Genomic DNA, 17,744 nt, shown 5'->3' with positions numbered 1-17,744 from the left:
GTTCTCTTTACTTAACAAGGCTCTGTGTCATATAATTTTAGAAAATAAAAAAAAATATACCAGAAGTCCTCCCTTCTCTGTATATGTTTTTATTTAAGATTTAAACACACAATGTGCGTAAAATACTTCAGTTTTTGTTAGTTGGAGCATTATTTATTAAAATATTCAATTTGTTAAACATGAAACAGTTGCTTTACTTTTACTGATATCTGTAAGACCATCAGATAACTTTGTGTATTTGTAGAAAAGAATATGAGATGGCACCAGTATTTTTTAATGAATACATCCTAAAATATTTTAATCTGTACATGAGAATGGTTTAGTTTTTTAAAATGTTTTCAGGCATTTTAAGATGTCAGAAAATGATCCTGCTAGCATCAATATGTTAATAGTAATACAGTATTTCTCCCACAAAGGAACCACTTCATCATTTCCACTACAATGCCCCAAGTACGAGACACATTATCATTACTCACTGCGAACGTCAGCAGCAGGAACCTGTTCAAGAGCATAGGGTTTTCAAGAGCAGCTCCAGATTTTATTGATTCCCATATCTGTCATTGATTGTGGGGACAAGAAGGAAGAGAAAGGGCAGAGAAACAAAATACCAGGGTAGCATGAGAACACCTGCAAAAATCTTCTCATTCTTCCAGCTACTTTAAAAATACTGAAATTAACACTCCCAGTAGATCCACTGTGATCTTTCCCTAACTGATCTCGTCCATACTGTTACCTATGCTAAAAGGATTCTAAAGGCAAGACATGCACTCTCCAACACAAAAAATTATGGAAGCTGGAAGTTAATGGTTCAGGCATGACGTATCAATGGAAACAAAACAAACCTTATCAGCCACAGACCCTCATGTATATGAACTATTAACACTAGCACAATATGGACACATACATCTTTTTCATTCATGGGATCTATAGATACTAATATATGAATAAGGAATAGGAAATTTCACCAAAAAAGTGGAGACATGGAAGAAGGCAGTACATCTCATGTTGGTGAGAAAAGAAGCTATAGTACTTGTATGAAGCAAACTTGTTTATCTTTGTCTTTAAAAAAATTAACAAAAAAACCACCCCAAAGGAAAACTCAAGAGTGAATGAAGCATTCTGACATTTGCAGTTTCCCTAAAGATAGACACTGCATCATACCTACCACTGGCAGGGAAGCCCTAGGCCACAGGAACACAAAAAATTCACAGCTTTGAGTGAAGATATGCATCAAAACTTTGCTATTCAAGGCCAGCAGGCCTATATTATGACTTCAAAAATATATCAGGCATTTGTATTACCTGTAGTAGGGTGTTATTAAATCAGAGATGGAAGATTTAAAAATTCTGTTCAAATGTAAAGTATCACTATAAATGTGATTTTCACAAAGAAAACATTAAGACTAAACTTTAGATAAGACCAGCAGTCAGACAATCAATCGAATTAAAGGAATCAAGCACTGTTCAAAGTGAAGTGTCTCAAAAGAAGAAGGTTGCTTTAGTTTGATTTTCACTTCTTCCCAAGCCATGACATTTAATTTAATTAGTCAAAGTGCAAGAAGACTAGTCCCTTCCTTTGACAGTCATCTTTTCATTGCTTTATCCCAGTCTTCTGCTGTTCTGGAGCTGCCCCATCACTTTGTTACACAGGGACAATGCCCTTAACGTGCTTTCACTTTTGGTCTGAAGTGGTCAGGCAGACAGACCAGCTGATTAGTGTAGGTCCCTCTCGACAGAGATATTGTATCCTATTCCTTCCAGAATACGTTAAATCCTGAGGCTACTGTATGGGTGAGTATGGACAGTATCTGCAATATTTGGGACAGAGACTATAAAGCACTTCACTGGCTATTTTGAATGCCTTTCTCTCTCTGCCAGTTGATTTGATTTTCAATCTTACCTCATTTGCTTCTTTATCCAGAAGTGATTTCTTATCACAGGACTTGAAAGTCTCAAAAGTGTTGGTATTATACAATGTTCCAAAAGCAGGACAGCAACGTGCTGGTATTGAAGCATTCCTGAATAAAAAAAAGAAATCTCTGGGGACTGGATACTAACGCCTTGAACATGATCAGCAGTAGCAGCAGAAACTATCCTATGGTGTAAGGTTGCCCTGAAATTGTCAAATGATGAGGCAGTGTAATAAAAGTTAACAACAGTTGTAACAAAAGCATTTTTACGATCGTAATGCTTTATTGGACATGGATTGGCATAATAACCTGTGCAAATACATATCTATATTATGACTTCAAAAATATATCAGGCATTTGTATTACCTCTAGTAGGGTGTTATTAAATCAGGGATGGAAGATTTTAAAATTCTGTTCAAATGTAAAGTTATCACTATAAATGTGATTTTCACTATGAAAACATTAAGACTAAACTTTAGACGTCAATATTCCATTCACATAAACATAAAAACTGAGTAGCTCTTTAAAAGACATCCCAAAGGAAGCCTAAACCAGACAAAAGATTGAGTAGCTTATACAGCTTCTAACATCATCAGCTGGAGAAGCTCCTCTTTCCCAATTCTGAATGTCTATTAGGTAAAGAACTACACTGTTCCCTTAATTTGTAGACCTGATTGATTTTAGTGACTCCTTTAACATTGTTCTCTCAAGTTCATATGTTTCTGGCCACTGCTAGAACTCGATACAGCGAATGTTTAAGTTACATAAAAAATACACATGATGTAGTTTCCAAAGTTAAAAGGGAACTCTTTGTGATCATCTAAACTGCCTACCTAACATACAGAAACACAAAGACTGAAAATTACTACTACAGTAGAAGGAATCATTAAGCATTGGATTAATGGATCTTTCCTAAGTTTATTTTTGTCATAACATCTGAGAGATCAAAATACCATGGTACCATCCATTTTTTCCTAATCTGAAATTCCTGTTCCCAATATCACAGCTTTCTTCCAATTGCACTTTGCTGCATACGCTTTTAGTATCATACCTGAAAGTTCCTACATAAGAATTAATGGAATAATATGTCTTACAAAATTATCTCAAAATGCACAAAGCCGCACCAGGCTCCTAACATCCTGACCAAGCAAGGCAGAGACAGTCACTTCAGTGATTTACAACTTTATAATCCACCAACTTAAAACAAACAAGACAATAACTGTGAAGACATCTGTTCCCATGTTAGTTATACTAACTTAGGCATTTGCTGGAAATTAAAACCATGTGGAAAACTTTTTTCTCCTCTTATGTCAATTTTGCTGCAGCAAAATTCCAGCCATAAGGGTTAAATACTTTGGAAGACATTAATGTAACAATTTGGGATTGCAAAAACTATTTTGAGATCCTAATTCTAATGACGAATCCTCCATAAATAAAGATCTAAGGAATAATTTGACAGAAGTCAGATGACGGAAATATCCTTCTTTACACAGAAGAGCTGAAGAAATGGGGAAAAAAATGGCATTTTGCATAAAAATATATAAAATAGTTAATTTGAGACTTACCAGCATATTTTAAACTTGACACTTCAGATGAATATGCTACTTCAGACACAAGGAGTTAATGTTTGTGACTCAGAGCAGTCCCTCTACTTTTCTAAAGTTCATGAAAATGCTTCTTTATTTTCATGTGGAGTTTATCCAAGGAATATTATATATCAAAGCATTACTATTATGCAAGGTAAGTGTCTTTACATACAAATTAAGGTAAACCACAGTATGTACTTACATATCAAAGGCACTAAACTCCAGTGTCAATCGAGCTGGCAAACCCAAAGGATCACCTGGACAAAAAGCAGCAACATGCTTCTTTTAAACTGAAACACACAGATTAATTTCCCTCTTTTTGTTAATGTCAGTTACAAATTACCCACAGGCACACCAGAATTCACAGCTCACCCAGCTGTGTTTTCTAACGTTTCAGCAAAATACCTAACACATGTTACCTAAATACTTAGAGGAGTTACAGGAGAACCCAAAACTACCTACCATTGTAGTAGTATCCTTTGATAACTTTTGGGGTCTCATCCAGTCGGTATTCATTGAGCTTCTTCTGAGTTAGCTCATGCCAGAATCCTGCATCCAAGGCACTACTGAAGGGAGCAAACTGCAGCTTTGAGATTCCAGGATCTACAGGATGGCGCACCTCACCACTGGCAGTTGCCATGATTTTAGTTAATGATGGCTGTTAAATGGAGTCCTGTAAAAGCAGATATGCCTGGTAAGTATATACTCAGCTGACCATATTACTCATGACTATTCAAAGCTTCTTTTCAATACATTTTGTTGGGTTAAAGTGTAGAAAGCCTTACTTCTCTGCGTGTCTAAGTAACTCCAATTTTTAAAATCATTGGTCAGAGTTCCTTTCAGTTCAAGCGAAGTCCTTCCAATTTCCTCTATGTACAATTATGCAAGGCAAGTATATGTTCTGTTTGGCCAAGCTCCCTAGAAGGATATGATTTCCTGACAGACATTCCCTGATTTCTCCTATTCCTTAGGATACTACACCTGAACTATATACTTCTGAGTTGTATCTTGTATTGTACTGGCACAGCTAAAAATAACAAAATACTAAACCCTGTATCTGCATTCCTTCCGTTATCTAGAGACCTGTCTAAAAGCCTACTAGTGCTACTTAAGTTCTGAAGGCATTTACAATTCAAACTACATCTTCACTCAGCCTGTGGTGAAAGCTGAACACTCAGAAAGCATTTATGAATTAACAAGTAAAGCCAGGAAAGGGAAACTAAAATCAAGAAAAGCCAGCAGTGAAGGGAAAAAGTGGAAACTGAACTTCCCTAATAGTGGTACTACAAGTCTAGATTATTTTCTTACAGAATACCCCAAATCACTACTCCATATTGGCTGAATTGTGTTCCTATAAACACATAGTCTTCAATTCACAACACTTAAAAATTTCAGAATTTTAGAGGAGTAAAACATGTAAAGTGGGCTACAATAAACCTCTACTTCAACTAGGCATAACAGTCCCCTTGCTCATGTTAGCAGCAGCATTCACCTGTGAAATGATTCAGCTTAATGTGCTCATTTTCTTGAAAATTCATCAAATTAAAATGTTGCCCTCCAGAATCTATTTGACTTACTGTTAATATTCCTCTTCGTGTCCATCCCTACCCATATTAAGATGCAAGTTTCAGAGACAAGGTCCCTGACATAGAGTATTCCAATACACACCTAGGGGAGGAAAGGTCCTCTTACTAGGCATTCCATTCTGTCTTTTACTATCTAAGATAAGCATAAATGTTGCAAAACAAGGATTTGTTAGATATTAAAAATATACTATCTAAGATAAGCATAAATGTTGCAAAGCAGGGATTAGATTTTAAAATATTAGCTCTAAAACTCCTCACAAAGATACGAGCATGTGCTCATATGTATTTATCCGAACACATCCACCTACCAAGCTAGTAACTGCTGTTTTCTAAGTCCAGAAGGGAGATCAACAGCTACCAATTTAGGTTTTGTTTGCAATGCTTATCAAACCAACCATTTGAACTCACAGGATCTTGAAATGATTCCTTCAACCAACTAATTTTTAAAGACTAAGATTTTTAATTTGCACAACATAATCCCATGTGATTGCCTTCTGTTACTGACTCTTCAGGATACCCCTGTCACCTTTACACGTGGATCAATGGTAGGATTTTACATACTGAACAGTAAAAATAAGTCTCCCAGCACAGCTGTATTATATGACACCAATCTAAACAGACGTGGAACGTTTTTGCTGCACTGTACCTTGGCTTGAAGTTCCAAGTTTATTGTCCCGTGAAGTCACTTGTGCAAGAGTCTCCCAGCACAGCTGTATTATATGACACTAATCTAAACAGATGCAGAACATTTTTGCTGCACTGTACCTTGGCTTGAATTAAATGTTCCAAGCTTATTGTCCCGTGAAGTCACTTGTGCAACACAAACAGAGCTTACATGCTTTATTTTCATGCTTTTTGGAACAGAGGGAAGAGAATGAGAGGTGGGTTTGATTTCTTAATAACTGCCAAATAGCCAGATCTTCTCTGACAGAAAGACACAATTATGCTTTTCCTTACACGATACTTTCTTAAAGTCTCCAGTGTAATTCAGCTATGCTTTCTATATTCACTTTATAAGCTTATTTCCTTCTATTTTAAATGCTTCCCTCAGTCGCTGGTAAGTTGTGGAATGTGGGGCTTGGGATATATGTTTGAGGTTTCCATATTTTTCATGGTGAAAGCTAAATGTTTCAGTTCTGAATGATGTCTTGCTTCAACTGGCATACTATAAATAAACCATTTTGTTGTCCTCCCCACTCTTTTTAAAAAAAAAAAATTCTTAATTTTTAACAGCAGTTGCAATTTGTGGTAGTGTGAACTTTGATAGCTTACTTGAAAAACCTCTCAAATCTCTTTTTATTAACACACACAAAAAAATCAGTTACTTTCTTGAAACTTTGCTAATGCTGGAAGTATAAACAGCAGAACTATCTGCATGGAATTTTCTGACTATTTTTATAAACTTATTTTTCTGCGTGTAAGATGTACAAGTAGTAACATAAGTTAGCAAACACTTAACTTAAAGTATAATCAGCAAAGATAACCCAAAGCATAGACGCGCTATCACTAGTCCAAGATCCAACCCCTGTTCTCAAATACACAGGCTTTTAAAACTGATCTAGTGGAGTAATATATTAAGGGAAAATACACACGGGGTCATTTAATAATATTTGTCTTCTCCTAAATCTAGAATCTCCTAAATCTTCTCCCTAAAATCTAGAGCTCTTTTACAACTTTTTATTCTGTGGTCTGGAGTTCAGTACTTTGAGGACCTCCTCTATATCTAGATGACAAAGGAAATTATTGTTTCCTACCACTACATAAGGGGCACCTCTGGAGTTCAGTACTTTGAGGACCTCCTCTATATCTAGATGACAAAGGAAATTATTGTTTCCTACCACTACATAAGGGGCACCTTCAGAAAAGCTGTTTCTTGGCTGAAAGATATTAAGTTCATCTGATGCCCATTATCAAGCCCATTTTCTTCCCAAGTCTTCCCTATTTCCAATACCATTGCTGACACAAAAAAACCCAGCCTTTGGACCAGGGGCCAAGGTGCTCCGCCAGCTCCCCGCTCCATGGGCGGCAGACACTGCTCTCGCCACTGCCACCACCGCTCGCTCCTCACGCCGGCTCTGGGCCGGCAGCACCACACGAGGCAGTCCCGGCCTGCTTTGAGTCATAGAATTGTTTTGGCTGGAAAAGACCTTCAAGATCATCCGAGTTCAAGCATCAACCTAACTCTGCCAAAACCAGCACTAATCCATGTCCCTCACCACCATGTCTACCTGTCTTTTAAATACCTCCAGGGGTAGCGACTTCACCACTTCCCTGGGCAGCCTGTTCAAATGCTTGACAACTTCTTCTGTGAGGAAATTTTTCCTGGTATCCAATCTAAACCTCCCCTGGTGCAACTTGAGGCCATTTCCTCTTGTCCTATCACTTGTTCTCTGGGAGAAGAGACTGACCCCCCCTGGCTACACCCTCCTTTCAGGGAGTTGGAGAGAGCGAGAAGGTCTCCCCTCAGCCTCCTTTTCTCCAGGCTGAACACCCCCAGCTCCCTCAGCCGCTCCTCACAAGACTTGGTCTCCAGACCCCTCACCAGCATTATTGCCCTTCTCTGGACTCGCTCCAGCCCCTCAATGTCTTCCTTGTCGTGAGGGGCCCAAGACTGGACACAGCACTCGAGGCAGGGCCTCACCAGTGCCCAGGACAGAGGGATGATCCCTGCCCCGGTCCTGCCGGCCACAACGCGGCACTTGGCCTCGTTGAACCTCACACTATCGGCCCCGGGCCATGGACCCAGCCTGCCCAGACCCCCCTCTAGAGCCTTCCTCCCCTCAGGCAGTGACCAGCCATGGCTGGCGTCCCCGCACCCGCCCTGAGGCTCTCCCGCCCAGGAGCCCGCGGGGAGCCGCGGCCCCGGGACACACCGACCTCGAGGGGCGCGGGGCGAAAAGGGAACCCCCGGGGGCGGGAGGGAAAGAAGGGGCACTGGACCGCGGGAGCGGGCGGGCGGGCCGCCCTCAGCGCGACCGGCAACGCGCAGCGACCCCTCACCGGCTGCGACGCTCCCTACTTCCGGCATGGCCCGCTCGGCACAGAGGAGTGACGTCATCCAGGCGACGGCTACGCACGCGCGGCGGGCGGGCTCTGCCTGAGGTGGGGCTTTCCCGCCCAATTCAGGGCGGTTCGGCAGTCTGTCGGTGAGTCCTTCCAGTCAGTCAGTGAGTTAATCCAGTCAGTCAGTCAGTGAGTCTAGTCAGTCAGTCAGTGAGTCTAGTCAGTCAGCCAGTGAGTCGGTCCAGTCAATTAGTTAGTCCAGTCAGTCAGTGGGTCAGTCCAGTCAGTCAGTCTTGGCTGGGGTCCAGTCAGTGAGTTAGTCCAGTCAGTCAGTCAGTCCAGTCGGTCAGTCAGTGGGTCAGTCAGTGAGTGAGTGTAGTCAGTCGGTGAGTGGGTCAGTCCAGTCAGTCAGTCAGTGGGTCTGTCCAGTCAGTCAGCCAGTGGGTCAGTCCAGTCAGTGAGTTAGTCCAGTCAGTCAGTCAGTCCAGTCGGTCAGTCAGTGGGTCAGTCAGTGAGTGAGTGTAGTCAGTCGGTGAGTGGGTCAGTCCAGTCAGTCAGTCAGTGGGTCTGTCCAGTCAGTCAGCCAGTGGGTCAGTCCAGTCAGTGAGTTAGTCCAGTCAGTCACTGGGTCAGTCAGTCAGTGAGTGTAGTCAGTCAGTGAGTGGGTCAGTCCAGTCAGTCAGTCAGTGGGTCGGTCCAGTCAGTCAGTCTGTGAGTGTAGTCAGTCAGTCAGTGAGTTGGTCCAGTTGGTGAGTTAGTCCAGTCAGTCAGTGGGTCAGTCAGTCAGTGAGTCGGTCCAGTCAGTGAGTTAGTCCAGTCATTCAGTGAGCGTAGTCGTCAGTCAGTCAGTGAGTCAGTCCAGTCAGTGAGGTGAGTCCCTCCCTGTCGGACGGCCATGGCAGAGGGTCCCGCTCCCCTCAGCACCCCGCCAGCCCCCGCTGCCCTCCCCCCGTGTGACAAGTGTGCGAGGAGGCCGCCAAGCATGAGGTAGTGTCGTTGCGCCTAGTAGGGTCCTGGCACCGGTGGAAAACCAGGCAGTGGAGCTAAAAAACTGCCTTTTCCCCCTCTCTGGTTATGACGTAAGAAGGACTTGGACCTCTTGGAGCAAGTCCGGAGGAGGCCCCTGTTGCGGTTTGAGAAACCCACAACAATATATTTTTGTTTAGACAATTATTCTCTCAGCCAATGACCCCTCCCCACCCAGAAAGGGGAATCAGAAAAAACAGGGAAGCCCGAGAGTTGAAATATAAACAGATTTAATAGACTAAGTAATTAACATCAGTAATACTAAAGAATCAGTATTGACCCCGATACCAATATAAAATATACAAGTACTATCTCCAGCCCTTTCCATCTGAATGAAGCCGTGCACTCCCCACAGGGACAGCCAGTGTGGGACACTGAGCACTGCGGCTTCGGGAGAAGGTTAGGGCTCCGGCACCGCGGCAAGGGCTTCTCTGGACCACCACCATCAAGGCAGACAGAAAACTCAGCAAACTTTCTAATTTATATTGAATGTGACGTATGAAATAGTCCTGTTGGCAGCCTGGGTAAAATGCCCGAGTTTCGCTCCTCCTCATCCCTGCACCTGGCTGACTCGGAAACACTGAGACCTTGAAATCCACATACCATAGCTGGCTACAAATTAAATATTTTCCCAAATTTGTACACTAGTGTCTTTTAAAAATGCGGTTTTCCAAGGCAGTAGAAGAGAAATTAGTACTGTGCCGCTCAAACCAGGACAGCCACAAAGATAATCAGAGGGCTGGAGCTCCTCTGCTCTGAGGACAGGCTGAGAGAGTTGGGGGTGTTCAGCCTGGAGAAGAGAAGGCCCTGGGGAGACCTTAGAGCCCCTTCCAGTACCTAAAAGGTCTACAGGAGAGATGGGGAGAGACTCTTGATCAGGGAGTGAAGCAATAGGATGAGGGGGGAGGGTTTTAAACTGAAAGAGTAGATTTAGATTAGATATTAGGAAGAAATTCTTTCCTGTGAGGGTGGTGAGACACTGGAACAGGTTGCCCAGAGAAGCTGCAGGTGCCCCATCTCTGGATCTGTAAGAAATAACTCTGTTGAGGCTGAGTTAGTGAAAATGTAGCCAGTGGCTCAGGTGCTGTGGAGTGTGGGCTGAATAGACCTTGTAGGAATTTCACGAATAAAATGAACTGGAATAAACTTGGGAATTTTGCTGCAGATGCTATACCTTGAATCTAACTGCATTACCTCAGTAAAACTCCACAATTCCTTGTACTACATGCCACTTCATTAGTATTTGTAATGCCTTTACTCTGTTGGACACTTCATAACTTGGTGCTGCACTTTATTTCCCCAAGGCTGGAAAAGATTTTCTTTTATCACTTTTCCGTTTTTGTATTCTCTTTTTCCATGAAATAGAAAGGGAACATTGATGACATCCTGTCAAAATAGCTGGACTGTTGTTACCCGGTCTCCATCAAACTATAACTTAGCTTAGATTTATAGACTTTGAACATTTCCAGTTTCATAATATGGTTTATGAAACAGCTGTCAGCACATAACATAGGTCATGAGGAATAATACCCACACAGGGCAGAGGGACACTCTTCTGTGAATCTGCATCCCCATATTATCTCAACTAGATGTGTCATACCTGAAAAGAAGCCAGACCCTAGGAGTTAAATTTCTGCACAACAGTTCTAGCTTCGGGAAAATGGGAGGCACATCTGGTGGGCTTGCAGTCTTGGACTATAGTTTTTTATACAGACTAGCTGAACTGGGAAATAAACTTGAGATTTACACATGAAACTGCTGATGTACACATATAAGGACACTGCAGTGAAGTCTTAGGGTATTAAAGAAATAGGCAGCATCAGTCAAAGATCTCTCAGTGCCTGGGATCTTCAAGAGAGTGGCTATAACGAAGTAAATTGGAGGTTTATACTGGAGTTGGTTGGTTGTTGCAGGTATGGTTTACCTTGTGAAATCTTCCTATGAGCAAATAAAAGTGTCTGTAATACATATGAGAATAGTAAACAACTAGAAGATCGGCTCTTTAAAAACAAGGAACGAATCTGTTGGGAGTTTTTCACACGTATTTCCATAGATAGGACTTCCAATTTCCCCAAGCAAAGTCCTTGCAGCAAGGGAAAATCATTCTGGAATTGAAGATGACAATAATATTGAAGCAGATTCAAACTCATCCATTCTTGGCAAATATGGACTCAATGTGTTTTGGAGAAGATAACTTCTCAGAACTATTTAGTCCAGATTAGATTCTGTTATAAGTTTTAATAAAAATAATATTTATTTAGGTGTATGTAGTGCTTTCCATTTAAGGATTTAAATGAATTTTATACAACATTCTCAGTGAACAAGGTCACAAAATACAGGCAGAACCTGGCGGAACTATTCCATGAATTTATTTACAAAAAGTATTGTCAAAAATCACGTAGTCCCATGCTGTTCGCCTGTTACTCCTGCAGGAGTGGGACACTGCAAAACTAAAAGTCTGTTGTAGCAACGAATACTGGAATGGTAGTGGAAGAAAGCAGGAGTATGCTGAAAAAGGTACCGTCTTGCAGCTGTTTAAACTTCTGTGAGCATCGTCACTAATTTCCCTGGCACAGGCGGGTGCCTCTCCTATGAGCACTTTTGATACGAGACAGAGAAACAGATGTGCACCCTCACAGAACTGAGTGAAGGTATACATTGCTATCTAGTGAGGAGGAAATTAGATCACCAGGTAGAAGACCTGAGTTTGGGTCCCAGGTTCGACAGCAGTGTTTTTGAAGACTAAGTTATGCCTGATCAAAATAAAAGGCATTTCTTTTTACTCACGGCATTTCAATTTAATGACACAGTAGGCACTCATTTTGTTTATACAGTGCCAGTGTATAGCAATGGGTGCTGCGTATTTCATTTAAGGCATATTTTAGTTGAAACATATGAGGGTTTAAACACAAGATATCCTGGTAAACAAAGCAAAATGATAAGGGATACAAATATTGTTACAATGGAAACTGTTAGACTTACCAGATGTCAATATGGTTTTAACCATTGCCATACACAAAGGTACATCTCTGTCAGTGAGAACTCTTACACTGTTTAACTGGTGGAGATCTCAAACGACAATTTTGTAGTAGCCTGGAATGTGTGCTCATGTGTCTGTGCATGTATGGAGTATACATCTCACATTTGCTTTTTTGTATTTCTATTTTAGGCTGTAAGCTGACCGCGTAGAAGTGCATTTATTTTGGTGTCAGGTATGTATCATTTTCAAAGATAATTTGGAATTTGGTATCAGGAGTGTAAACCTTTAATGAGCTATTTCTCACAGTGTTAACATTAATTGCTCTTTTTATCTTCTAATTCTTCAACAGACAAATAATTTGATTAAAATTAATACCTTTATCATTGTACTTAATAAACAAAAGTGAATATGAATGCATAGTATTTAAACTTAACTTGGCATTTGCAAATGAACTGATTCTCATTCTGGTTGTGGTCAATGGTTCAATGTCCAATTGGTGGCCAGTGACGAGCGGGGTTCCTCAGGGGTTGGTACTGGGACCAGTGCTGTTCAACATCTTTGTTGGAGACATGGACAGTGGGATAGAGTGCACCCTCAGCACGTTTGCCCATGACACCAAACTCGGTGGCATGGTCGACACGCTGGAGGGAAGGGATGCCATCCAGAGGGACCTGGACAGGCTTGAGAGGTGGGCTTTTGCAAACCACATGATGTTCAACCAGGCCAAGTGCAGGGTCCTGCACCTGGGACTTGGCAATCCCAGGCACAAATACAGATTGGGCGGAGAATGGCTGGAGAGCAGGCCTGAAGAGAAGGACTTGGGGGTGTTGGTGGATGAGAAGCTCAACATCAGCCGGCAGTGTGCACTGGCAGCCCAGAAAGCCAACCCCATCCTGGGCTGCATCAAGAGAAGTGTGGCCAGCAGGTCACAGGAGGTGATTCTACCCCTCTACTCTGTGCTTGTGAGACCGCACCTGGAGCACTGTGTCCAGCTCTGGGGTCCTCAATTCAACACAGGAAAGACATGGACCTGTTGGAACAGGTCTAGCGGAGGGCCATGAGGATGATCAGAGGGCTGGAGCACCTCCCTCATGAAGACAGACTGAGAGAGCTGGGGTTGTTCAGCCTGGAGACCTCATAGCAGCCTACCAATATCTGAAGGGAATGTACGGGAGAGCCAGAGAGGGACTCTTGTCAGGAAGTGTAGTGACAGGACAAGGGGTAATGGTTTTAAATTGGAAGAGGGGAGATTTAGATTAGATATTAGGAAGAAATTCTTTACTGTCAGGGTGGTGAGACACTGGATCAGGTTGCCCAGGGAAGTTGTGGCTGCCCCATCCCTGGAGGGGTTCAAGGCCAGGCTGGATGGGGCTTGGAGCAACCTGGTCTGGTGGGAGGGGTCTCTGCCCAGGGCAGGGGCATTGGAACTTGATGATCTCTAAGGTCCCTTCCAACTCTAACCATTCTATGATTCTATGGTGGAGAGAATGCATACACAGAAACCTTCAAGTGTATGCTTGCACCTCATCTTTAGGTTTCCATACATTTTAGGAATTTAAGCCATCCCAGCTAAGCTAGGAGGCTCGTCCTCTCGCATCCCTGGTAGTAATGGAAAGATACAGCAATCTGCAAATTCAGAACTATTCAGAAGTGCCTAGGGTGCTTCTACATTAATATCTTAGGATTAGAAATACTTTTTAAAGGTGAATCTTTCAGTTCTTTTAATTTATTGTGCTATCACAACGTGCATCACGAAGTGGTATCACAGAGAACGTAATGGAGTCCTTTTAGATGATGGAATGAAGCCAAAATGTGCACCTACACTAATATTTCTTTTATTGAGTGCCACATTTCCTGAAAATAATATGAGAAAAGAAACATGTACTAGATGGCGGGATCCATTGCTAATTGCACCCCTCCTTTAATAAACTTCCGTGATATACAGTGTTTGATGCAGAAGCCCAGAATTCTTCTCATTACCCGCTAGATGTCACCATTGACACAGAAAAAAATGAAAGAATATATTTTTCTGCCTCTTAAAAGTGAGGTTTGTTGTTCTCACCACACCTTAATCAAAGTAGATCTCCAGTCCAAGAAATTTGTTATGTTCTCTTAAAGCTATGCGTCCTCTGACCTTGTTTATTAACTGGAAAACCTTGAAAATATTTTACAGGAAACCACACCTCGAATATTCTCTTGAGCCTTGGCCCCACGTGGTAGTAGGCTTCTCCATTCCTTACCCAAATTTGCTTTCCTTTGCTTCTCTTAATTCCAGAGCCATTTGAATTGCCTATTCAGTAAAATAAACTGTTAAATCCTGTTAGGTCCTGTGCTAATCGGAAGTTTAAAATAGGCAGTATCCTGTTTTCTTATTTTATTATTGCCTATTATAGCTATCACATCAGAAAAGCCTACTATGACAACTTCCCCTGTTTTTATTAATAACACAGTTACACTAAGATTAGTAGTGTAATCAAATATGATAAAAATGAAGGGAGATAAAAAATTGTCAGGCAGTTTTATTTGTCTAGGTTTACCTGTTCAGTGTTTGAATGTTCTTTACTTGTACCAGAGGTATTCTTTGTTACAATCATCATAATTTTTAGACAAATTTTTGTTATTTTGTTTAAGTTGACATTTTATGTATTAATGTATTTTAAAGTCAGAAAAGGCAGTTGTGATCAGAGGATAGACTTCTTGATAACTCTAAGTAGCCTCTGGGTGAGCATGTTTCAGCAGTGTACACCAACAACTGTGGCTGACTTAGTGTGCTGCTTTTTTATTTCCTCAGGGGTCACCTGAATTACAGACTATTTTAGCTGGAATTGCTGTTGCATATCACAATAGAAAAAAAGATCATAATGGCTGTGAATCTGAGCAATTTTTTGGAGAAAGGCCACAATATTAGAGCATATGTTTCCAAAGATGCTGCTCAGTAATTCAAAAGAAGGCATATTTCACTACTTGTGCAGATAGTGCTCCTGCAGTGCAAAAGTTGCCGGAATCTGGAATGAATTTTGCTGCTTCTATATTCTGTCTCTCTATTTTGCCTGTCTTTTCTCCTAGATTTAAGTTCCCTAATTGCAGCTTTTCCTGCATGCTACTTGAGACCAAAGTCAACTCATCTCTGAACCTTGTATGATACATTGAAATAGACTGAATTTAAGTTTATTCCTTTAACACATTTTTCAAATTTATTCAAATGCAGATATATTAGGGCTTCATTTAATGCTGAATACTTTAAGTACAACTATTGACATTCAGGTGTTTAATTCAGAGAAATAAAACTAACAGAGGATAATAATACTTTGCACTTAGTGTACTATATCCAAAATTTATGAGCATCATGCAAACATTATCTTACGTGTTGCATTGTTACTGTAAGTCTTGTCATATTCACTTTACAAAATAGGCACACGAGGCACAGAAAGACTCTAAGTATCTCAAGATCATTAATAATAAACACAGAATTTGAAATTTCTCCTCCAACCATTAAACTACCAGTTTTCACTTCTGATGTAATGAAGGTATTACACAGAGCATCCCTTTAACTCATCCCACCAAACTCTTTACACTACTCAGCTGAAGGAGCTCCAGTTCATCAGAACTTTGTTGTTAAGCTAACCGAGCAATTGCAGAAGCAAGAAAGCATTCAAGAAGTGGGAAATTCATCAGCACAACACAGTGGATGGGAGGACATTTTTTTTACATTGAACTTTCACGATACCTCTCTAATCATCCTTCCCAAAACGTATGGAAAAGACTTACATAAACTCACCATTACATGCAAATGTGACTTTAGCTGTTGAAGTTTCCTGGTTCTGGGATTTCTTCTTAAAACTAACACACTCCACGGTGTTTGCTCAAAATGTTTCTGTCACTGAGTTCCATAGCAGAAGAATAGGAATGAACACTTTACCGGTGTGCCACAAACAAGGAGGTACGCAGTCTTGGGATATTCAGTAAATATAAGGTCTGAGATTTCCTCTGCCTCAGTTTTCCTTCCTGCTCCCCAAGCTGTATACTCTTTTTTTTCTTTTCTTTTTTTTTTTTTTATTTTGGTGTAATTGTTTTGTGAAGTTGTTTTTTTTTTTTTTTTTTTTTTTTGGTGTAATTGTTTTGTGAAGTTATAAGCTTGCTGGTAAGTTAGGTCATGCGACAAATACCACTACATCCTTTTTGTCTGAGGAACTACGTTTTCTTCCTTTGGGAACACATCTATACCTGGCTGCACTTAGGAAGAGGGGACTGATTCCTGTTGTATAACAGTGCATGTCTGTTTTTGAGAGTTAGTGCTTAGTTAAATCAATGGCTGAGCAAGTGATTGCTAAAAGTTGGCGGAGTGAACCTTAGCTGCAAACTCCTCTGTGAAGGTTGCCTCCCAGCTTTTCCAGATGAAGCTGTTTTTACAGATGCTTGCTCACGAGGCCCTGAGCAACACGATGTCAAGCCAGCTGAGTTTTCAGTTGTAGGCTGTACTGAGATGTCTTCCTGGGATCCCTTCCAACCTAGAGTATTCTATTATTTTGTGTTTCTCCCGAAATATTTTACAGCATGATTTATAAAATGCAATTAAATATCAAGGATAGGAAAGGTAAACATACTTTACATATTTTATTTTCTGTTTCGCAGACTTGAGTTGCTGCTCATGAGTTTGCCTCATTATAGCAGGAAGAGTTTGCCTACTACAAGAAAATGATATATGGATTAGTATTGCCACTGCATGCTTAGTTACTTGCCAACTTGTAGGAAGATGAAAATATGTGTAGTCTGTAGTGAACTGTATTCTGTAAGTCTAGAAACAACAGCATACCCTTCTTGAATAGATAGCGATAGTACATTGAGTATGGGAAGTCTTAGGAAAATTTCTAGGACATTGAAACACTATTTTTTTTTGGGTGAAGTTATCATATACAGGTATAAACAAAGCAAGCATGATATCAAAGAGATACAGTAGGTTACAATAGGACTTGACATTTCAAAAAAGTTTATGATTTGGGGAAGCTATAAATAAACAGGGTAGACTTTTTTAAATGGTTGAAGCTTCATTGACTATGCAAAGTATCTCCACTCACAGATCTCACTTCACAAACAATGTGTTCCCACACGTAATGGAGTAAGTTGAAAGAGAAACATGTATTTGGCCAGTCACAGAAACATTATTCTATTTCTTCTGAATAATTTCTATTCACTGAAGATCTCTATTTGTATCTCCAGTTTTTGTTCTACAGGATGAAATAGGTAATCTCAAATTGTAAAGTGTGTGCAACAGTGTAACAGTTCTGAGATTGCCCCTGAGTTTTTCAGATTCCTGATCTGAATTAGTTCTTCTTCAAATATGTTAAAGATGTTAAATGCACGTTTCCCACTTTTACTAACACTTGTTTATAAATTACAGTTTTCCAAAGTCTTCTACTTTACCCATGGTCTTTGTCTTTGAACCAGGGAGCCAGACTCTTCTGAGTGGTTGGCAGTGACAGGACGAGGGGCAACGGGCACAAGTTGGAACATAGGAGGTTCCACTCAAATATGAGAAAAAACTTCTTCACAGTGAGGGTGCCAGAGCCCTGGAACAGGCTGCCCAGGGAGGGTGTGGAGTCCCCTTCTTTGGAGATTTTCAAGACCTGCCTGGATGCAGTCCTGAGAAACATGCT

The 17,744-nt window shown here is 41.0% G+C and overlaps 1 protein-coding gene across 2 annotated transcripts in view; it reads right to left on the bottom strand.

Annotated features, from left to right (window-relative positions):
- Positions 1–8,135, bottom strand: part of ATG7 (autophagy related 7) — a 105,594-nt gene extending 97,459 nt beyond the window's left edge. The window contains exons 1-5 of one of the 2 annotated variants that reach the window (XM_014951705.1): positions 8,082–8,135; positions 3,958–4,168; positions 3,698–3,752; positions 1,900–2,017; positions 477–554 (exon numbers count right to left, since the gene is read on the bottom strand). In XM_014951705.1, coding sequence (XP_014807191.1) covers positions 477–554; positions 1,900–2,017; positions 3,698–3,752; positions 3,958–4,135 — 429 coding nt within the window. In that variant the 5' untranslated portion in view covers positions 4,136–4,168; positions 8,082–8,135. The other variant, XM_014951706.1, reaches the window with a different exon arrangement.
- Positions 8,136–17,744: the final 9,609 nt, after the last annotated feature.

The sequence above is a fragment of the Calidris pugnax genome, unplaced genomic scaffold (assembly GCF_001431845.1).
Source record: "Calidris pugnax isolate Ruff unplaced genomic scaffold, ASM143184v1 scaffold201, whole genome shotgun sequence".
NCBI lineage: Eukaryota > Metazoa > Chordata > Aves > Charadriiformes > Scolopacidae > Calidris > Calidris pugnax.
Note: the sequence above shows the minus strand (reverse complement) of the source record. Positions and strands in the feature narration are given on the sequence as shown.